This window comes from Trypanosoma cruzi, genomic scaffold, assembly GCF_000209065.1.
Source record: "Trypanosoma cruzi strain CL Brener 1047053517087 genomic scaffold, whole genome shotgun sequence".
NCBI classification, from domain to species: Eukaryota; Euglenozoa; class Kinetoplastea; order Trypanosomatida; family Trypanosomatidae; genus Trypanosoma; species Trypanosoma cruzi.
In genome coordinates, this window is record NW_001849447.1 from 329,806 (window position 1) to 350,256 (window position 20,451).

Below are 20,451 nucleotides of genomic sequence, written 5' to 3' on the forward strand. Positions count from 1 at the left end.
ATACATATTGCTGCTTGATGTTTTTTTAGGTATTTTCCCTTCTACTATTCTTTTTTTTGTGTGTGTGTTTGGAACATTCCTAAGCGAATTTTATTGAATGCGTTGTGCGGATTTTGTTTTCTTTTCGGGTTTGAATTGTGCTCTTTCCAACATTTATTTTATGATCTGATGTCATTTTTGGGTTTCTTTGCTATCTGTTTTTCTTTTTTTTTTTTTCTCTCTCTCTCTCTCTGTTTTTGTTTGTGTCTGCGTGAGAAGCTGTGGCAAGATATAAACGACAATTGCATTTGTTGGTAGTTGGCGCTCATTGGTGGGAAGGGCGAGATGCAGCGCACATGGCTGTCTAGTTTAGAGTTCTCATCGAACGTTGCTGCAGGTTTTTTTATTGTGGCTCGTCGGTTGTTTGTTCAGGGTGGGCCGCCGCCCCCAAAGCTGCATGAAGGCATTGAGCCTATGAAAAAACTTCATTCCCATCGAGCAGAGATGGATGCGCGTTACGCCGCAGAGAGAGAGGCGGAGCGTGAATTTTATGCTCGCACCCCCCACATTCCTTCGCCTTTGCCGCACAACAGCCACGAAAAGGGTAAGTATGGCATGCGTCGCCGCCTCAAGATTCATCAGGCAGAGGATGACATTAGTGTTGAATCCCTTAGTGAGGCAGTGGAGACAGGGAACCACGCAATGCGGAAGGGATGACGTATGAAGAGTTTTTTTTTTTTTTTCTGGTGACGGCAATAATTCGCAAAGACCTGTTTGGTTCTCTCGGCTTTTTTTTTTCTGATGGAGCGATTTCTTTTTCGATTTGTTGGTGCCCGAACAACGTTTTTTTTTTTTCCCTCTTTTTTTCTATTTGCGTGTATTGTCGATTCACTGGTGTACCGGATTTTTGCAGAGGAAGTACACAACGGGTGCATCACGCCTCTTTCTCCCTCTTTGCATGCATACATCTATATTTATATTTGGTGGTTCTTAGGGGAGGGACGATAATTTATATTTTTGTTGACATCTGCAGATGTTGCAGAGGACGTTGCGTCGATTTAGTGCTGGTGGCGGGGATTTGTTCCCAACATCCAAGAAGGCCGCCCACCTGGAGCCATCCTGGATGATGGAGCGTCAGGTGCCGCCACCACCGGGCCGGGGAAAGTGTTACGTTGATGTCACGCGACCATCCGTCCGCTCAAAGTGGCAGGCCACACAGCCGGAGGTGCATGCAGTGGCGTTGACGCAGATGGATGCGCCATGTTCTTTACAAGACCTCGCAATTCGTCGTCCGTCAAGGCGTTCTGTGGCAGCAACCTTAGCCGGTGTAAATGGCATCCTCAATCACAAACCAAAAACAGCCGAGAACAATATTGCCATGGCAAATATTGCGGAGAAAAATCGCAGCGAATCTCGGATGAAAACGAGAGACTACACCGGGCATAAACAACCAGCGAGGTTCCGAACTGGGTGGGAGACGAAGACGGACGTGGTGGAACTTTCAGAGTGGATGTACACACGAATTCATAATCATCGCAAACTTCATAATGACAATCGCAAGGGATATGAGAAGGAAAAAATGATATGGGAGACAGCGCCAACAACGTCAACGTCGAAGAACTAGTGGGGAGACAACCACCAGGTGATGAAATATTGGCATTAGACATGATCACAATATTCTTGCTCGCGTTTTGTCAGCTTGGAATATGCCGTGATGAAAGATAAGAGTTTAGTTAGTAATTACAGCTATGTGCCTGTGTTGCACTCTGTTGGGGTGGGTGTGGGAATGGGGGATTTTTTTTGTTTTCTTATGAGTTGTGGATACTGCGTATCTATGTCTGAGCTTCTGTGTCTCTGTACATTGGGCCTTGTTGTTGCATCCCATCCGTTTTAATTTCCTGTGAAACGATTCCTTTCTTTTTTTTTTTTTTCTTTATTGTCTATTGGCAGACAGGTGTAGAACAGGGTGCGAGGCAGGCTTTGTTTTCCCTCTGGGAATAATACATAGACGTCATTACTCGCACAACGATATTTGGCACGCACCAATTTTTTTTTTTTTTTTCATTTTGATTGGATTGGGCTATTGTTGCATAGGCTCAGGTATAGTTTACTTATTTTTGTTCGTTTTTTTTTTTTTTTTTGAGAAGGAGGGGGAGGAGGGAGAGGGGATACACGAACCGATTTGCCTATTTTCCGTTCTGCATATATTCATATTTATTTATTTATTTAGTTTTGCTCGTCTCACTGTGATATTTGAGTGTGCGCATTGTTCTGTTTAGATGCCAACTTTACAATGGGCTTCTCCGGCCGCCGTTAGTCTTTTGGTTCTGGTGCTGCAGAACAGTCTGTTGGTTGTCATGACGCGTTACTCCCGTGCTAATGTGCCGCCGGAGAGGCAATACCACGCCTCCACACTTGTGCTTAACCAGGAAATTGTTAAGATGCTGTTTTGCATCATTATCTTTACTGTAGAAAACTACTTGTGCGGAGTCCCTCTGCTTGAACTCGGTAAATCCTCCACTGCTCAAAGTGGCGTTCCACAACTTTTGTGGGGTGTGATTTTTCAAAAGGAAACTCTTAAGCTGGCGGTACCCGCGGCTCTTTTTACCATGCAGAATTACCTTACTTTTATCGGTCTCTCTGAGCTTGACGCATTGTCTTTTCAAGTTTGGTCACAGACCAAGCTGATCTCCGCCGGCGTGTTTTCTCTGATACTACTAGGGCGACGGCTGAGCATGATGCAATGGTTGTCGTTGCTTGTGCTCACACTTGGTGTTCTTCTTGCCCAGCTGCAGAATGGTGGGGGGAAGAGGCCAAATAAGCTTTTGCTCAAAGAACAGCGTCCTCAGAGGCCTCTGCTTGGAGTTACTTCCTGCGTGCTGTCGGGGCTTTCTTCGAGTTACGCTGGTGTATATTTTGAGAAGGTCGTCAAAACCACTGCGCCATCGCTGGCGGTGCGGAACATTCATCTCTCGCTTTTTGGGATCCCCTTTGCTGCGCTCTCTGTGTTCTTACTCGATTTTCTTCCCACTTTGCCCGCCGAGGGGAAACACGGTCAAGCGTTCCATTTTTGGCGGGGGTATGACCAGTGGCTAACCATTGGGCTTGTTTTTATTCATGCACTCGGTGGACTTTTGGTTGCTATCGTGGTGAAGTACACGGACAATATTGTGAAGGGCTTTGCAACAGGGGTGGCAGTGGCGGTGAGTGGCTTCATGTCTTTTATTATTTGGGGGCATATGCCATCCGTAATGTTTGTTTTGGGTTGCGTTCTTATTACAGCAGCAACCGTCATGTATCATTTTTTTGACCTTCACGTGCCAACCCACTGAAGGAGGAGAAGGAAAAGGCGGAAAAAAAAAAAGGACGAATGTAATAACAAAAGAGAAAGGTTCTGAAGCAAAAGTTAATCTTAAAAGGATGTGATTTGGCAGAACCTGCATTTATTTCCGGCCACACGAGTGTGGTGCAGAGCAGCGGGGATGGAAAAAGACGGGAGGTGAATTGACATGAACGAGGAGAGGGAAAGGGGAAATATTTCGCGAAGATCAAATTTGATACCTTACTTCCTATTCAACAATCGCCTGAGAATCGATTGAAGCTGCATGATTTTCTCATTTCTTTTCTCATTGTATATGTATCTTAAGCGCCACTGCGGGTGGTAGTGGCGAGGATCACAACAGTCGCTTTTGGAATAATGAATTAGGGCGATCATTTTTTAATTTATTTTCTTGTCCTTTTCAAATGAGGGGTTCACTTTCTGTGAGCACAAATGGAAAAACAGGGGCATTTGTCTGCATATATAACACTTTTTTCTTTTTCTCTTTTTTTTTCTTGCTCTTTTTTTCCTCTTCATTTTCCATCTGGCCACTGGACTGAAGAGGAATTGAATTTGCAAGGGAAGCCCCTTATGCACCTCGATTCGGATGATGCTCGGAGTGCACTTCGTCGCCGTCTGCGCAACGTTATGCGTGTCATTGATGAGACGCTCTTGCTACATGGCCGTTACGCGAGCCTGAGCTTCCTCTGTGGGTCTGCAAACGACGCTATGGAGGCCAGTGGCACCTTCTCTCCCGTTCCTCATGCGTCCGTAGAGGCGGGGTCTTTTTTGGAGCAGCAGCGGCGCGAATTACGAGCAGAACGTGAGGATGCGCAGCGACGTTTAGCAATTTTGAAGCGTGCGCGTGAACGACGGGGAAAGCGTTTGGATGTCAAATCCGATAGATTAGATACCTCAGGTCCATTGACCCTCCCCTCGCACTCTGGCGAGTTGGATTCTCAGCCGCAACCCCAACCCTCGTTGACGCCGGCGTCGTTGTCCACGCCGGCCGCACTCGACATTGGGGTGAATCGAGAACGCCGGGAACGGGAAGGGGAAATGAGGCGCTCGCCACCTCGAGGAGCGGAGACGCACGTGGCGGTGATGGAGGAGACGCTTCGTACACATCTTAGCGAGCGTCGTGCAGAGGAAGAAAGCTGGTTGAAGGAGTTGCGTACAGTGCGCCGCTCGGCGATGGCCGCCCGTCAAAAGGCACTCGCCGAAGCGCAAGCGCAGATTAAGAGAACGGAGTCGGAGCGCGTCGCCAAGTTAATTCAAATTGAAAGTGACATGAAACGCGCTGTGGCGGAGACTCAACAGCTCTGCGTCCTCACTGAGGAGGAAGTTAGAGCAATTGAGGTGCACGAGGAAGCGCTTGCGGTACTCCGCGCATGCACGGGCATTAAAGCCGAGAACAAATCGCCCGTTCGTCCCCCTCCTCCTCTTCCCCCTCCAGTTGTTGCCTTATTGGCCTCAAGTGATGTTTCATCACCATCGAACGGGGGCGCGTCGCCCAAAAAGATTCGTTCTCCATCTGTGGATAGAGATTCTTTTGCTTCTTTGTCTTCAACACCTTTGCGGGCAAATTTGTTAGCATCACCTGTAGAGCCTGTGGGAACTTCTCCCCCACCTCCATGTAATTCTCGCAACACGGTTGCTTCGTCCAGCAAAATTGACATTTCTGGCAATTTGTCAGTTGCTGCGGAAGGAATACCAGAGAACCGAATATCTTCTTCTTTGTTCCCGGTTTCACATTCAAAGATTTCTTCCCCTCTGACATTTAACAATGGGAAGAAGGAATTGCCACGCACTTGTGCTCTTACCAGATTATCACGGGCACGTCCTCTTCTTTCCCCGAGCGTTACTTTGTCGCCGACAAAGCAGCTCTCTTTAGACCCTCCGGTAAATTCACTTTTACCTTCACAGGCTTTGGCTGTACTGCACAAGAGAGGCATTTTGGCAGACGTTCTCCCAAGTGAAGGGAGGAAGATACCCGCCCTGGTGCAACTTTCGAAGGACCGACGGGAAGTCCTTCTTTTGGTGGAGCGAATTATACGGGATTTAAACGGTTTGGCTAGGAAATCCTCTGGACGTGAATTCCAAGCATCCGTAACGTCGATGCCATCACACGATAAGCAGGGGGTACAGCAATTTCAGACGGAGATGGGACCGACACAAAAGAAGCAACAACAACAACAACAACAACTGGAAAACAGAGAAGTCGACAGAGGCTCGACGCGTCGTGTACGGGAAATACATCATTTTTCGCTTATGGATGGTCTTTTGTTGTATCCTCTTGGGACAATTGGTAGTGGCTCCACCGGGAATATAAGCTGTATCTTGTGTGGTGCTCACGCACGGCAATTGCTGATGGAATTTTCTTGTACGCTTTTTGCTCATGATGACGCTTCCTCTTACTGTATCTTTTTCATATCTCAGAACCCGCCGCACCACACGAACGGAGCTCTCGGTTTGCCACTGTCGCATCGACGACGTCCAATTGATCCCAATGGCGCAGCTGTTTTGGTGCTGCGGTTTCGTTGCCGGCGGGACTGGATTGCGTTCCTCATTGCGGTTACTGACGCGACAATGCAGTTGCGGCAGACTCCACCCTTATCGTACGGACGTGCACTGTGGATGCTCGCGGCACGGCTGTGGCTGAAGCACCGTAGTGACTTTTTCGTATCGCCACCGACAAAACACCATAAGATTTCACCGTTTTCAGCTCTTTCTTTCCCCCCCGCGCTTAAAGGAAAAAGCGTGTCGAGTGCAGGTGCCGCATCTGGGGCTCGCGAACGAGGCAAGAGCCTGCGGACCGCTTCTGGACGTTTCGCAGTGCCTCTTTCCTGTGATAGTTATGATACCAATGGGAATGTCAATGAAATCGGCCACGTTGGTGGCAATAAATTTTTTAGAGGCGATGGTGTGTTGCAAAATGTGCATAGTCATCGGTTTGGTGTGCGGCCTGTAGCGGGTTCGAACGGGTCTTTTTCCCGACATTGCAGTGTGTCAGCTACTTGTATGGATGGCGGCTATTGATTCGATTTTTGTTTTTCTTTTCTTTTCTTTTATTTATTTATTATTTTATTGCTTGTTCTATTTTCTTTTTTTTTTTTTTTTTTTTGTGATGCTTTCCTCCACACGAGGAAGCAACGACAACGCTGATACTGCGCTAACTCCGTGACGCGATTTTTTTTTTTTTTCTCCTTGTTGTTTGCTTCTTTTCTTTATTTTTATCGGCATGCATGAGGACCACTTATTTTAGTTAGTGAATTGATAGATAAGGTTTTGAGGGAAGAAGAAGAAAAGCAAAGGAGGTGATGGACATTGATGTACTCGCAAAGCTTGCAGAGGAGGCATTGACATCTCCAGACAAGGCTGTACGCGATAGGGCTGCCGCTAGACTCCGTTTTATGAGCTGCTTTGACCATTGGGAAGAAGTAAAGAGTTTGCTGCCGCTGTGCCAGAGTAATTACTTGCGTTTTATTATATGCAAAGCGATGCATTTTGTTGTAAGTAATGAATTAGGACCCAAGGAACGGAAATATATTCAACTGTATGTTCTGGACTACCTGACTATGATGCGTGAGCGCGGTGAAGAGCTTCCATTATATGTTAAAAATGAGTTGTATTCTATTTATGCATGTGCTATCTACGTGAATTGGAGGCTGGAAATCTTATCCATGGAGCAGGGCTCTGAACCGATTGGAATGTCCATTGTAGGAGAACTTTCTTCTCGTTTTCCTGTAAGCGATTTGCTAGACTGCATACTGGAGGTGCTTACATACTTTGCGCAAAAAGAATCAATTGATGGTTTGCAAAGCCTGCGATCGAATTTTGTAGAGGGATTTATTCCGATTGTTTTTAGTTTTATTGTGACCCAATTTTCTTCCTGTCTAAAAGGTGCACTCGAGGTGTGCTGCACTATCATGGAGATTATGTCAACGCGTTGTCCTCCAGCACTTATCACAGTGAAAAACAAGACGGATGAAAGTATCTTTTTGGAGAAGGGTGAAAAATGGTTTCCTGCGCTTTCACTACTTGTTGATGGTTGCATTCAAATTCTTTTGACGTATCAGTCCCTGGATTTGAGAGGAAAGTGTGTCCGGTTTCTACGAATGGCCTCTTCGATAATTTGTGTCGACCCTGAGTGGCTTCAGTCGCAAAACAAGTTAAGTGACTCGTTTCTTGAACTGTTTTCCAGATTACCTTCTCTGTATAAGTCCAGTGGATTGCCGCAACTGTTACAATTAGGCTGTGCAGTTCTTGTAAACGTATCTGACCGCGACGAAGGCAGGGTTTCAAATTATTTGTTGAATCGCCCATATCTTATTGAGCAGTGGGAAGAGGCGGTCATTGGTGTGCTGGAAAGATGGGAGGATGGTGAAGAAGAGCTTCGCCAGGAACTTATGCATTTGTTTTTCCTCCTTGGTGATCGTGTCATTCCTTGTTTGGCGGGAGAAGGTGAGAATACACGGGAAATGCCGATCATGAGAAGCATTATGCAAGTATCCCGGTGTTACTTTGACAATGTTGTTGCCAAAGCACACCTTGCTGAGGATTCCTACGAAGCACGCTCCGATTTGGGTATTATGTTACACAACGAAAAGACCCTTTTGCCTATTGCCGAAATGCTGTTTTGCGAGAAAATTGACATCTACGGCATTGTTGCACAGCGGTTGCGAAGTACTATTGAGCAGTATGAGTTGTGCGTGCGTATCCGGGAGACCGGTGATTCGGATGGGATGGGTGATCTCTTGTTGTCTCTTGCAGTGAATGTGCAGGCCGTATTTCCTACCCTCACTGCATTGGATGCACCCCTTTTTCTTATGCATGTCTGCTTATCGCGGCTTTCCGTCATTATTTCTACCGTGGCGATTGCCGTGTTAAATAACGCAGCACATCAAAGCGATGAATTGGTTGGAATTCTAGCTCGGTTTGCGCGTGAGTTGCTCTCTGTGGATGGTACATTGACCAGCGCTCTTTTAACGAGTCTTTCTCTGGTAGATGTAGAGGATGATGATTCTCAACTTTCTTCAACGACAGGAGGAGGTAAAGTTCACTTGGGCATATTACGTGCCCTCTTTTTTTTCTGTGTGTGTCTATATGAGTCTTTTTCTGAGCCCTCTAGTGAATTTTATGAAATCATGATCAGCTTGTTATGTTACGTTTACTTACACCACAGCGAAAAGGCATGTCTTACCCATGATGCAAACCTCCTACTTAATAGGGTGCTAATGCAGGGTGTATGCGGTTTTTTTTTGTCATCGGAAAAGATGTTCTCCATTCTTATGGCGATGAAGGAGGAACGAATTGAGCTCCTCCGTATCACTAGCGATAAACTTACTGATGAGGGGAGAAAGGCCCGCTCTAGAATGCTTAGCACCCTGACATCCTTTACTGAGTGCCGTCATTATGCGGGATTCCCAACGTTGGACCTTATCTCTTGTATCGTCACCCGATCATTGGATGTGGATCGTTTAACGGCGGATCCTCATTCAGTTTTTTATGACTTGTGTGCTATTGCGGATGGCATCAATCAGGTGGAAAGCCTTTATTGCTTGCTGGATGCTCTACTCAAACGGAGTCAGGAAATAGAGGATCTGCTTCGGGCTTTACCTGCAAACGCACCCTTATTGCTGCGGTTATGTGCCAAACTCTGTAACTTGGCAACACGTTTATTTGTGGAAGATAACAAATGTGAAACACGTTGGGGGTTGGTTGGCTTTGCTTTCCGTGCCGTACATGGTGTCATGCACACACTGGGTTTGTCAAGCTCAAACTGGAAGGGATCAATAGAAGAAATCCCGCCGGGTGTGGTGAGTGAGATTTATGTGTATGATGTTGCAGACATTATTTACAGTATGATTAGTGGTGAATGGTGCAACTTGGGTGTCGCATTGTTTTACAGTAAAGATTTTATTTTTTTATACGGAGGTTTTCTCTCGCTTCTTTTTTCCGTACCTGCCGAATTGGTGATGGCGCACAAGAATTCTCGTGAACGGGTGTTTAATGCGCTTATGAAGACTTTTTTGTCAAGTGGAAATCTTGGGATTGAGATAAAAGAATTTTTGGACACCCACTTTGTGTGGAAACGGTTGTTGAAGTATTTTGTGAATTGTTTGCGCTACTCATTTATGCCAGCTATCATTTGTGCGGTGGATGCGTTTTTTACTTTGTTGGAAAATACTTCTGCGCATGGCAGCTCGTTTGTAGAAGATAAAACCATTGGTGACCTTTTTGAGGAATTGGCGGTTCATATTACAGTTTCTCCATATATGGAACTAAGGGAAATTGGTTTATGTATTAAGTTGCTGACGAAGTGCATCCAATTTTGTGGTGTTGTGTGCACTGAGAGGATGGAAAAACTGCTGGACTTCTGCACTGCGTACCACCGTGTCCGTCTTCGCCATTTATTTACAGTCATTTGTTCTGGTAACGAAGATGCGCCCGCGTCTTACACCACGGTGTTCGGCAGGGAATCGAAAGTTCAAACCCTCTCCGCGTGGTGAGTGCCGTTAAAAGAAACCGCTCGTCAAGCAAGGAAAAAGATTTGTTTTGTTTTTTTGTTTTTTTTGGTGGTGGTGTCGCGGATCCATTTCACTCACTGCGACGTTCCCCTCAGTCCGTCCTTTCGGCTTTGGAGGCTAAGAGAAGGGGGCGGGGTGTGGGGGAAAGTGGCGCGACAAAGAGGAGGGAGAGATGACACGAGGAACACCTTCAGCGTCAGGGGGGGGGGGGGGAAAAGGAGGTAAAGATGAAGTTAAAAGTGCCAAGAAGAAGAAGAAAAAAGAAAGGACAGCGGCAAAGGCCACAACGACGACAACAACAATAACGAGAATGGAGGACGAGTAAAAGGAACACTTTGGAATAGCCCACATGCGTGTCGAAAAAAAAAAAAAAGAAGCATCCTTCCTTTTTTTGTAGTAGTTTTTTTTTGTCTGTTATCTTGTGGGCCTTTGCAGGCATTGCCATTTATTATTATTATTATTATTATTATTATTATTATTATTATTATTATTATTATTATTATTATTGTTATTTCTGTTTCCTCCGTACTTTCTGTCATTCTTTTTTTTTTTTTTGTGTGTGTGTGTCCTTTGCGGCGGCAACACAAAAACGACAACAGGGAGCGGGTGGTCACTTTTCACACGTTTTTTTTTATTCCCATTTCTGCGGCCACAGCGTGCTGCAATGCCTTCAGGGGAGCGACGCGGTCGTGTGGGGCCCGTACGCTTTAGAACATTTCTGCGCAACACCGTTCTTGATGTGATGCGCAGTCGCGGGTGGCTCGAGACCGACAGCGACCTTGGCTGGGATTTGTTTTGGGCTGACGTGGGGTGGATCCGCGAGGTGCACGATCATGTGCGGCTGGACGACGTGCAGCGAATCAACCACTTCCGCAATCACTTTGAACTGACACGGAAGGATTTTATGGTGAAAAACTTGAAGCGCATGCGAAAAAGCCTCGAACGGGAGGGGCGTTTGGAGGAGGCGACGGAGTTTGACTTTTTTCCCGTCACCTTCTCGCTGCCGCAGGACTACGGCATGTTTGAGACGGAATTTCGCCGTCAACCAAATGCGATTTGGATTATGAAGCCGCCGGCGAAGGCGCAGGGAAAAGGCATATTTCTCTTTTCAAAGATCTCACAGATTGCGGAGTGGCGGAAGGACTACAAACAACGACAGGTCGGAGCAGTGGGGGAAAAGGCGGGCGGTCCGTACGGGGCCGAGCAGGTGGAACCCTATTTAGCGCAGCGCTATATCGAAAACCCGCACCTGGTGGGTGGGAAAAAGTATGACCTGCGTGTGTATGTTCTTGTGACGTGCTACTCTCCCCTCACGGTGTGGCTGCATCGCACAGGATTTGCACGCTTTTGTCATCAACGGTTTTCTTTAAGGGATATCGAAAACACATTTATTCATGTCACGAATGTTGCCGTTCAAAAAACAAATCCCAAATATACACCGTCATCGGGCTGCAAGTATGGACTTCGCAACCTTCGACAGTACATTACCGCGTCGCGTGGGGTAGAGACGGCACAGAAGCTGTTTGACGATATACAGAACATGATTTTGCGTTCATTGCATGCTGTGCAAAAAATTATTGTGCAAGATAAACATTGCTTTGAGCTCTACGGATATGATATTATGGTGGATAATGATTTGCATCCCTGGCTTATTGAAACAAACGCTTCTCCTTCGCTTTCTGCTGAGACACCCGCAGATTACCACTTGAAGTTTAACATGCTAGAGGACATGTTCAGCGTTATTGATATTGAGAAACGCCGTACGGGAGATGAAATCCGCGTGGGTGGCTTTGACTTGATTTGGAAAAATGGCCCGGTGGGCCCTGCGTGTCGCGGAGATGCTAAAGGTGGCGGCGTAACACAATCGTTTTTAGGCTGTGCGAATGAGCTTGAAATTCCCATTTCCCATATGCGGATGCCACCACGACTGCAGCAGATGGACAGCAGTGAGAGATTGTTGACATGACGAGAGGAATGGGGAGTGAGGGTGGCTGCGAGGGATAACGAGGAGGTGAAGCCCTTTACGGACTTTTTTGGAGTCTTCCATAAAGGATGCTGCGGATGTATTCTAAACGGGTGACGTTAGTTGTTTCCGTCGTATGAGCCATTTCTGCCTTAATGTATTTTTATTTACCATTGAAATCAGTAATGTTTTTTTTTTTCACTGCTTGCCTGTTGCGAAATCCGCTTCTTCTAGCGGTGTGGGAAAGCCCAATTCTCCTGTTGTTTGGTTTTTTTGTGCTTGTCACCTGCTATTTTTCACCCATGCGTAAGTGTATGTGCGTGTGTGTGTGTGTGTGTGTGTGTGTGTGGATGTGTCCCTCTTTCCGTTTTTTTTTCCTTCTTTTTGTTTCTTTTGAGTTTTTTTATGCCGTGGAAAGGACGAGTAACAGAAGGCAAAGTTTTTCAGAGGCACGCACTCGCACAAAGACGACATCATAGGAGAGTTTCTAGCCTCATTTTAAGATGAAGCGTCAGATGGGGGTTTTGTGGTGCTGTTGCATCCTTTTTTTTCTGCTGACAACAGTCGACACCGTCATCGCCAGCAGCAACAAAACAAAGACAAACTTGTGGGCTGTCATTTTGTCTTCCTCACGCTACTTCTTTAATATACGCCACACCTCCAATGCGCTGACAATTTATCATCTCTGCCGCAAGCATGGAATAGACGACGACCATATCATTCTCTTAGTTGGTGACAGCTATGCCTGTGACCCACGCAATCCCTACCCGGCTGCCATTTACAGCACTCTTTCAGGCCCCGATCGAATAAACTTGTATGGCTGCAGCGTTGAAATAGACTATGCCGGATACGATGTGGATGTGCGTCGCTTTCTTGGTGTTCTGCAGGGACGCTATGATGCCTATACTCCGCCTTCGCGGCGCCTCAACACGGATGAAAACTCTCATATCTTGATTTACGCGGCCGGTCACGCCGCAGAGAGTTTTTTTAAATTTCAAGACTCGGAATTTTTGAGCTCCATGGATATCGCGGATACACTCATGATGATGTGGGAGCAACGACGGTATCGTAAGGTGGTTTTTATGCTGGACACATGCCGCGCATTGTCTATGTGCCTTGAAATTAAAGCACCCAATGTGATCTGCCTCACCTCATCGGATGCGACATTGGAGAGTTATTCGCATCATTTGGATCCATTGACAGGGTTGACGGTTATCTCACGCTGGTCACTTGAATCTTTGAAACTTCTGGAGCATGCAAAGTGTGAAGTCGGACCCAACGAGACGACAGCTCTGCAGATGTCGTGGTACAACTTCAATTATGGTGAAGAACGTGCGAGTCTTCCTCCTCCGAGGTCGGTGCCGTCACACTTTGATGCAGTGAATGATCCGAAGGCTATTCATAAATGGAAATTGGAGGAGTTTTTTTGTGATCGCAAACAGGATCCCGTTCCAGTGGATGTACAATATGACCTGCTGTAGGACGAAGAGTCGTCGTGGACTTGGCAGCATGCAGCGCTAAAGAAACAAAACATTGAGATTCTTCATGAACTAAGTGAATTGCCATAATATCTGTGGGCGACTCGGTTTTTGAGTGCTGGCTTTTCCTTATCTGTGTTCCCTTGGTGTTGTTTTCCAGTTTATTTCTGTTATTGTTTATAACATTTTGTTGTGTAGATGAAACTCCCATGTTTTTTTTTTTTTTACATATCCTTTTTGTTGCTGTTTCTTCTTGTTTTGGGTGGCGTGGTCACAACCCTGCAGTTGATTCACATCGACTGCCCTCTATCCTGGGCGCTGCACACACGGGGAGTAGACGACACACGCATACGTCGGCACGCACTCCAGCCATAGCGAGAGGCAAGATAAGAGCAAAGCAACAAGGAAAGTAGAGGGGGGAAAAAATAGTGCACCATGCGCAAGTTTGTGGTGCCACTTTTTTCTTCTTTACCGTATTTTTTGTCTGTACTTTTGAGCGGGACACGCTGCTGTTCGTCTCTTTCCTCATCTGGAAACTCCGGTTGCAGCAGCAACAATGGGACTGCAAGTGGACCCACCATCGCGCCGAAAAAAACAAAGCGACGTATATCCTGTAATATAGACGCTTCTTCCCTTCTTGATCGTGTCCCTCGAGATCCTGGGGCTCATGCAGAGCTCTCAACAGCCGAGCTGGAACGCAAATTGGAAGAGTGGTCGAATATGAACCCACGGCAACTTCAAGAGCTTTATGATCGCCTAGAGAAGCAGGAAGAGGAGGAGAGCCGCGTACTCACGGAGGACTCATTGTATCAAATGGATGTGTCAATGCGAGACCGCTCTCGAGCCGCTGTGCGTGTCTTTTGGAAGGATGTGAATGTAGGACCTCTCGATGGTCACGAGGGGTGGTATACTGTCCTGGTAGATGGACGTAAAGTAAAGGCATTTGAGTCCACGCATGTTCTTGCAATTCCGAATGAGGCAATGGCATACTGTTGTGCACAAGAGTATGCGGAGCAGTCTGGGTATTTGAACAAGCTCTTGATGCCTATGACGGACATGTGCAGTGGAGCACTAACTGTTTCCCCTCAGATGATTGCGCCGCGTGTGGACTATTTGATGTCTTTTTATCAGAATGATAACATTTACTTCCGTGCTGCCCCCATTGCGGAAGAGCAGGATCGTGTCATTGGACCCATTGCGGATTGGTTTTCACGTGCCTTTAATGTGGAAGTGCCACGAATTGTGGGCATTGGTCATCCACACATTCCCATAGGCGCCACACTTAAGGTGCGAGATGCGCTCCTGGCCATGTCGATGAATCCATATCAGATTGTTGCGCTCTGTGTTGCGGCTCAATTCACCAGCAGTCTACTCCTTCCTCTTGCAATGTTTAATTCTGTTGTTGATCTTCCAACGGCGTTGTCAATCAATTCTTCGGAGGAGAGGCATAACACCTCTACTGAGGGAGCCATTCAAGGATATCACGACATCAGAGACGCGGATGTTGTCACAAAGCTGTGCGCATGCGCTGTTACCTGGCAGTTGATGAAAGGAATTTCACTTTCAAAGTGTCTGGAGGTGGCGCGCATTAACGTTGAGAATGAGGCTCTTTGATGCGACAGGGCGTCAATGGTTGCCGTTGTGACGCTAAAATTATCTTGCCATGAGAGAGAGGGAGAGAGAGGGAAAAGAGGATGAATGAATGAATGTGTTTTCTTGGAGTCTAAGTTATATAAATATAAATATCTGTTTCTCACTGGGGAGTTGTGGGAGGGGAGAAGATGGGCGAGTGGATACATGGTGTGTGCTTCTGCAAACGTATCTGAGATTCGTTTATTTTCTCTTATTTGCCGCTTTTCTTTTTTTTTTTTTTTTGCGGGGTTGTGGGGGGCTTTTTGGACGTTCTCTCGTGGATTCGGTAGCACAATTAGTTAAAAGTTTTCTTTTAAATTGATTTTGTGTGTAGTCCTTTTTTATCCTTTTCTTTTTTTTTTTTTTTTTTTGCTCGGGAGCCATTCATTGTTTTGTTGTCCCTATTGTTGTTTTTATTCCGATGCGGAGGTCCGCTGCGCGTGGCAGCGCCGCTGAGGTGGTGGGACCATGTCGCAGTCGTCCCCAGCAGCAGCTGACGGCAACGCCTTCACACGGAACCGTCGTACGGAGTGCGCCTGAGTCGTACGGCATGGTAGTTGATAGTCACGAGGTACATGAAGAGATACGTGATCTCTCTAAACGGGTAAAAGGGGTTATTGAGGGAAATTTTCAGAAAAATGCCACTTCAGAAGGCCAAGTTCTTCAGGGCATCCGTCGCTTTGGCCCATCCGCACAATCCAAGAAGATTCTTAACCGGGAGAATGAGGCTGCAATGCTGGCCTTAAAGACTGGTGTCTATGCTGTCTGGCGATGTGAGGAGCCCAAATTGTCAGGGGCTAATACGGACTTCTGTGCACGGATTGGGTACCAGCATCGTTGCTTTTGTGGGCATTCACTTGAAGAGCACGCTACGCTGAAACCGTCACGGGGTTGCGTGCCGGCACCCCGATGTCAAGCATGCGCATGTGGCGGTTTTAACTACGTGCCAAACGAACCAGAGGAGATTGGGGAGGGATGGCTGTCGCGAAGACGTAGTTGGGACCCATTAAAGTGGTCCGCCAAGTGTCGTTGCGGTCATGGGCATAAGCAGCATGATCCACAAAAGCGTCACTGTAAGGAGTGCGGTTGTGGTGGGTTTACGAGTCATTTTTTGTGTGCCGTGTGTGACCGCGATGGCGAGACCCATTCGACGGTTTTTGAGTTGGAGCAGGACCGTCTCAAGAAGGGTTTGCCTGTACGTGAAGCATTTTTTCCCCTGATGGCTCTCGACTGGTCTGCGCGGGAATTGGTGTTTGACGACCCAACCGGCGGCGGGGCACTCACAGCCCCGCCTCGCAACCCCGCACTGGAGACAAACGAACCGTCTTCTTGTGACAAGCGCAATACACTGCAGCGGATCTCACTACCAAAATTGTGCCCCACATCAGAGCCAACGCCGCTGCTGCCACAACACTGCACGGGCTGCGGGGCGATATTTCGTTCTGCGCAAGTGAAGTTCTGTTCCAAGTGTGGAAAACATCGTCAGCAAAATGCACAGTGACGATTATTTTTTTTTGCATGCATGCATGCATGCATGCGTAAGAATATCTTTTTATCACTGGCATCTCGTTCATATATATTTTTATTTACTTGCGGATGTTGGAGAGCACTTTTTTTTTTTTTTTTTTATTCTGCGTGATCGTGCGCATTTTACTGTTTCGTTCTTCTGCCTCTTTTTCGTTGTTTTTTTGCTTTGTTGCTTTGCATGTAAAATAAAAAGACGGATGCCGTTTCTAAAAAAAAAAAAGTTCTTTTCAGTGACGATGCGGTATTATGTGAAAATGGGTGAATGAGGCTGCTACTTGTGCTCAGCACCATTTATCCAGAAAAAAATTGGAATTGGAGCCGTAAATATCATCGTACACATCTACGCGGTGCTGCAGGTACATGCGCGCACGTGTTACTTACGAAAGGGATACAAGGAGGAAAAATTGAAAAATATACACACAAATATACACATACATATATATGCCTTGGAAGCAGGGGGGAATTACGTCTCGGGTTTTATATTGGTCTTTTATTATTATTATTATTATTATTTTGGTGAGCATGGAAATATTTTCCGGCACTGTGAGTGAGAGTGCGCATGTCTATTGGCGTTACAGTTTATGTTTCCTTCTGTTTTTGTATTCTTCTTTCCTGTATTTATTTGTATTAGTTGTGATATTTCTATCCCGCACACAGACAAGAGAAGGAAAGGGAAAAAAGAGGTTTACAGGAAACTTCGAAGTCAATCAATCAATTCATTCTCACTGTGATTATATTCTTTGGTGTGAGTGTGTTTTGTTTTCCTTCTTTTATACTTTAAATCGTATTTATATATATATATTTCTCTCTCTGGCATTTGAGGTGTGTATTTTTCCGCTCCGGTGTGTGTGTGTGTGACACAACCATCACTACACATACATACGTCGTTAGGCTACACGCACACTCACGCCGAGTGGACATCTAACCGAAGAGAGGGAAAGTAAAACATTCATTGAGGAAGAGGTAACGAAGGAGGATCAAAGGAATACACAGATACAAAGTGTGTTTTAACGGAGTTGGTTTGTTTTTTTATTACCAACAATGTGGCATGGTTCACGTGCTCTCCTTGTAGGCGGGGCCCATCGTACATTGGCGTCGTCTTTCTCCACGCAGGCGGCAGCTGGCGCAACGGCCATGCTTTTCCAGGCACGGTTTGCCAGCGCTAGCACCAACCCATACGCAGTACTTGGCATCAAGCAAGGCGCAACGAAGGAGGAAATCAAAAAAGCTTACCGCGTGCTTGCCCGCAAACACCACCCGGACGCACCGGGCGGCTCACATGAGAAGTTTCAGGAGATTCAGGAGGCCTACGATCAAGTAAAGAGCGGTATTTGGATTAGGCGGGATGCCGATGGAGGCTCCACGGATGCCCGTGGAGGTTCTGATGGTGGCAATCGTTACAGCAATTTCCGTTTTACAACACGTCAGCACAAGAGCAAAGTTAGTTACGACGAGTTTTACGAGGAGATGCACACAGGGAAGGTTAAGAAAAGACCCTTTGAGGATGATGACGATGCAGAAGAGGCGGCATCGAAGGATCCCCGTCGTAACCCATTTGCAGGGAATGAAGCTTTGGTCCAAGCGTGGTTTCGCGTCATCATTCTTTGGTCCGTCGTGTTTGTCTCACTGCGTACGACGCTCTTTTTGACATTCCCACCCAAGTACGAGAGCGTGCGGAGGGCGCCCATGCCGGAGCGTCCGAGGAAGCCGCCACCGCCCAAACCGCTCATGAATAATTCATTGGTGGCGTGAGGACATGAACCGAAAACAAGAAAACGAAGCAAAAATAAACTGTTCGAGGAAAATATATATGCTAATAATAAAAAGCCCCCTTCTTTAGCGAAATTAGGGACGTTGTAAATTTATATTTGTGTGGCCAAAGACCCCCAGAGTGTTCGCGGCGTTAACGGAGGCAGGGCAGGAGAAGTAGACATTATGACATGGCCTTTCAATTCACGCAATCAAATATAGCACGTTCTTAATTATTGCTGAGACTTGCAGAACTCCCGAGTTGTACGTTTTCATATTATTATTTTTTATCTCTGGTTCTTCTTTGGTCCCAAAGTATGAAAGCCGCAAAACAGCTGGGCCGCGTTACGCAGTGGGCTATAATATGCTTTTCCTCTCTTTGTGTTTATCTTTTTCCTGTCGTACGCGTGTGTCATGCTGCTGGCGTGTCTTTTTTTTTTTTTTTGGATGTGAACGTGCCCGTAAGTCTTTTGTGTCTTTTCCTTTTTTTTAAAGAGAGTTTGCTTTTGCCCTGTCGGCTGGTTGAAATTTGAGGCACGTTGAGAGGTGACAGGTTGTCCAGCACTTCGCTCTTCAGTGGGCATTTGTCGTTTTTGTATTCTCTTTGGAAGAAGACTCTCCGTGCACGGGGCGTGTCAGTGCACAACACCATCCGTCGTCAATCGTTATTGCCGCTGTGTGGAGCATAAATCGCCGCTGTTTCAACGCCCCGGCCAGCCGCGAAGTTATCAAAAAGGAATTTGAAATTTTTATTAGCACAATAGTCGGAAGTATAGAAACAGAGGCAAACGGCAATTAAAAAAAGAAAAAAAAATGATGGATCGAACACGACTTTTTTTGGCGGCGGAGTTCAAGCAAAAGTCCCGCTGGTCAAGCGTTTGGCCCAACATGCATTACGGTGCCATGTACCTTAGTTACAGCATTGGCCGAAAGCTTCCCATGAAGGGGGTGAATTGGGTCACGCGGGAGTCCAACCGTTTGACGAACTTCTCAAAACGATACCAAGCCGTTATTAACGACATTGACGTGAAGAAAACTGAAGAGGAACTTGGCATCACTCTGCAAGATATCCGTTGGAATGATCACCGCCGCATTTACTGGAAATGCTCCTTTTGCGGTTCCTCCTACCGCAAGAGTGTCAGTGTGCGCACGAAGTTTCATGCGGGATGCAACCTTTGTAAGGGCAGGTACCCTTCCGAAGTCTTACGCGAACAGCATCAGAGTTTGTCGCTTGCAGCGTCTGCACCGGAGCTGATAAAACAGTTGAAGGAGACGGATAAAAAGGATAATTTAGGGTCGTTGGCCCGCACGAGCAAATTTCTCGCAGAGTGGAAATGTCAGGGCTGTGGCGGTTCGTACCGCGCGAGCGTACGCAGTCGCACAGGTATGGTGGAGAGTGGCCAATGCCCGCTGCATCCAAACATTGTCGATTGGTCGGCGTACTGTCCGTCATGTTCATGGAAGCCAAATATGGAGGCTATTGCGGAGGAGGTGCAGCGCACCGGCCAGTTCCTTGGATTAGAAGCAGAATCGAGGAAAAATGCGTCGGCACCGCCAGCGCGTATCCCACGCCGCAAGAAGTTGGTCTCCTGAGCCAGTCGTTGTCTTCTTCTCTCCCCTACTTGAGAGGGTACGGATCTTACCACAATTACCGCAGTTATTTGCATCTTCCCACTGCTATTGCTCTCTTGGTGTTTTGTGGTGGTCCCATGGCCTTTTTCTCAGCTCATTCTTTGTGTCCTTCTTTAAAAAGAAGGAACGAATTCCTGTTCTTTTTTTTTGCTTTTTTTTTTGCCTTTTTTCTTCGTTTTCTTGTGTGTGTTTTCTTTTGAGTTGCATCTCAAATTTGGCTTGCCAAAACTCAAGGCTGTTCATTGAAGAGACAGTTTGTGACGATGTCAAGCCGATTTTTTCAGAAGTACTTTCTGCGCTGTGGTCACTGCCAGTCCATTCAACGGCACGCAAAAGGATACAGGCCGATTCCGAATCCCATCCTCTTTGACGCGGATGCGCATTGCCGTAGTTACCACCGTGAGCAGCGCGAGTGCACCGGGATGTCAGGGTATGTCGTGACGTGCCGTTGCGAGAAATGCCACCGCATCCATTCATCGTGGGAGGTAGTAGACTTTCAGGAGCTTCTTGACGCGAAGGGCTCGATGAGCCCCGAGAAACGGAAGGCACTCCTGTGGCCCCTAGCAGGAACTTCCTCCGCAACAAAAATGTTGAAGTAGGTGTGCCGATGAAAACGATGGGCGGGTACTTAATGCGTGTTCT

At 46.7% G+C, this 20,451-nt stretch overlaps 12 protein-coding genes across 12 annotated transcripts, besides 28 other annotated features; all 12 read left to right on the top strand.

Moving 5' to 3' along the window:
- Positions 1-8: part of a microsatellite that runs on past the window's edge.
- Positions 1-1,654: part of a sequence feature (haploid, Esmeraldo-like haplotype) that runs on past the window's edge.
- Positions 183-242: a sequence feature (T-rich).
- Positions 325-696, top strand: Tc00.1047053511277.380 (hypothetical protein, conserved; the record flags this gene model as incomplete). Its single annotated transcript, XM_816746.1, has 1 exon — positions 325-696. The coding sequence occupies one exon, from the start codon at positions 325-327 to the stop codon at positions 694-696; it is 372 nt and encodes a 123-aa protein (XP_821839.1).
- Tc00.1047053511277.390 (hypothetical protein, conserved) lies at positions 1,013-1,603 on the top strand (the record flags this gene model as incomplete). The annotated part of the gene is made up of 1 exon (XM_816747.1): positions 1,013-1,603. One exon carries the CDS (start codon positions 1,013-1,015, stop codon positions 1,601-1,603), a length of 591 nt encoding a protein of 196 aa, XP_821840.1.
- Positions 1,655-2,207: a sequence feature (heterozygous, non-Esmeraldo-like haplotype).
- Positions 2,208-3,488: a sequence feature (areas merged during assembly that could not be assigned to a particular haplotype. This can correspond to areas where the two haplotypes were merged or to regions with more than two copies in the genome that were merged during assembly.).
- On the top strand, positions 2,259-3,311 carry Tc00.1047053511277.400 (UDP-galactose transporter, putative; the record flags this gene model as incomplete). Its single annotated transcript, XM_816748.1, has 1 exon — positions 2,259-3,311. The coding sequence occupies one exon, from the start codon at positions 2,259-2,261 to the stop codon at positions 3,309-3,311; it is 1,053 nt and encodes a 350-aa protein (XP_821841.1).
- Positions 3,489-4,073: a sequence feature (areas merged during assembly that could not be assigned to a particular haplotype. This can correspond to areas where the two haplotypes were merged or to regions with more than two copies in the genome that were merged during assembly.).
- Positions 3,789-3,826: a sequence feature (T-rich).
- On the top strand, positions 3,890-6,337 carry Tc00.1047053511277.410 (hypothetical protein, conserved; the record flags this gene model as incomplete). The annotated part of the gene is made up of 1 exon (XM_816749.1): positions 3,890-6,337. One exon carries the CDS (start codon positions 3,890-3,892, stop codon positions 6,335-6,337), a length of 2,448 nt encoding a protein of 815 aa, XP_821842.1.
- Positions 4,074-6,050: a sequence feature (areas merged during assembly that could not be assigned to a particular haplotype. This can correspond to areas where the two haplotypes were merged or to regions with more than two copies in the genome that were merged during assembly.).
- Positions 5,483-5,504: a microsatellite.
- Positions 6,051-7,378: a sequence feature (areas merged during assembly that could not be assigned to a particular haplotype. This can correspond to areas where the two haplotypes were merged or to regions with more than two copies in the genome that were merged during assembly.).
- Positions 6,343-6,422: a sequence feature (T-rich).
- Positions 6,488-6,533: a sequence feature (T-rich).
- Tc00.1047053511277.420 (hypothetical protein, conserved) lies at positions 6,619-9,810 on the top strand (the record flags this gene model as incomplete). The annotated part of the gene is made up of 1 exon (XM_816750.1): positions 6,619-9,810. The coding sequence occupies one exon, from the start codon at positions 6,619-6,621 to the stop codon at positions 9,808-9,810; it is 3,192 nt and encodes a 1,063-aa protein (XP_821843.1).
- Positions 7,379-8,770: a sequence feature (areas merged during assembly that could not be assigned to a particular haplotype. This can correspond to areas where the two haplotypes were merged or to regions with more than two copies in the genome that were merged during assembly.).
- Positions 8,771-9,901: a sequence feature (areas merged during assembly that could not be assigned to a particular haplotype. This can correspond to areas where the two haplotypes were merged or to regions with more than two copies in the genome that were merged during assembly.).
- Positions 9,902-11,073: a sequence feature (areas merged during assembly that could not be assigned to a particular haplotype. This can correspond to areas where the two haplotypes were merged or to regions with more than two copies in the genome that were merged during assembly.).
- Positions 10,274-10,341: a microsatellite.
- Positions 10,493-11,794, top strand: Tc00.1047053511277.440 (tubulin tyrosine ligase protein, putative; the record flags this gene model as incomplete). The annotated part of the gene is made up of 1 exon (XM_816751.1): positions 10,493-11,794. One exon carries the CDS (start codon positions 10,493-10,495, stop codon positions 11,792-11,794), a length of 1,302 nt encoding a protein of 433 aa, XP_821844.1.
- Positions 11,074-12,686: a sequence feature (haploid, non-Esmeraldo-like haplotype).
- Positions 12,102-12,147: a microsatellite.
- Tc00.1047053511277.450 (GPI-anchor transamidase subunit 8, putative) lies at positions 12,295-13,272 on the top strand (the record flags this gene model as incomplete). Its single annotated transcript, XM_816752.1, has 1 exon — positions 12,295-13,272. One exon carries the CDS (start codon positions 12,295-12,297, stop codon positions 13,270-13,272), a length of 978 nt encoding a protein of 325 aa, XP_821845.1.
- Positions 12,687-13,161: a sequence feature (haploid, Esmeraldo-like haplotype).
- Positions 13,162-16,406: a sequence feature (heterozygous, non-Esmeraldo-like haplotype).
- Positions 13,705-14,883, top strand: Tc00.1047053511277.460 (hypothetical protein, conserved; the record flags this gene model as incomplete). The annotated part of the gene is made up of 1 exon (XM_816753.1): positions 13,705-14,883. The coding sequence occupies one exon, from the start codon at positions 13,705-13,707 to the stop codon at positions 14,881-14,883; it is 1,179 nt and encodes a 392-aa protein (XP_821846.1).
- Positions 15,239-15,272: a microsatellite.
- Tc00.1047053511277.470 (hypothetical protein, conserved) lies at positions 15,323-16,402 on the top strand (the record flags this gene model as incomplete). The annotated part of the gene is made up of 1 exon (XM_816754.1): positions 15,323-16,402. The coding sequence occupies one exon, from the start codon at positions 15,323-15,325 to the stop codon at positions 16,400-16,402; it is 1,080 nt and encodes a 359-aa protein (XP_821847.1).
- Positions 16,407-17,005: a sequence feature (areas merged during assembly that could not be assigned to a particular haplotype. This can correspond to areas where the two haplotypes were merged or to regions with more than two copies in the genome that were merged during assembly.).
- Positions 16,417-16,439: a microsatellite.
- Positions 16,512-16,532: a sequence feature (AT_rich).
- Positions 16,840-16,871: a microsatellite.
- Positions 16,919-16,941: a microsatellite.
- Positions 17,006-20,451: part of a sequence feature (heterozygous, non-Esmeraldo-like haplotype) that runs on past the window's edge.
- On the top strand, positions 17,470-18,180 carry Tc00.1047053511277.480 (hypothetical protein, conserved; the record flags this gene model as incomplete). The annotated part of the gene is made up of 1 exon (XM_816755.1): positions 17,470-18,180. The coding sequence occupies one exon, from the start codon at positions 17,470-17,472 to the stop codon at positions 18,178-18,180; it is 711 nt and encodes a 236-aa protein (XP_821848.1).
- On the top strand, positions 18,991-19,770 carry Tc00.1047053511277.483 (hypothetical protein, conserved; the record flags this gene model as incomplete). Its single annotated transcript, XM_816768.1, has 1 exon — positions 18,991-19,770. One exon carries the CDS (start codon positions 18,991-18,993, stop codon positions 19,768-19,770), a length of 780 nt encoding a protein of 259 aa, XP_821861.1.
- Positions 19,947-20,007: a sequence feature (T-rich).
- On the top strand, positions 20,073-20,408 carry Tc00.1047053511277.486 (hypothetical protein, conserved; the record flags this gene model as incomplete). Its single annotated transcript, XM_816769.1, has 1 exon — positions 20,073-20,408. One exon carries the CDS (start codon positions 20,073-20,075, stop codon positions 20,406-20,408), a length of 336 nt encoding a protein of 111 aa, XP_821862.1.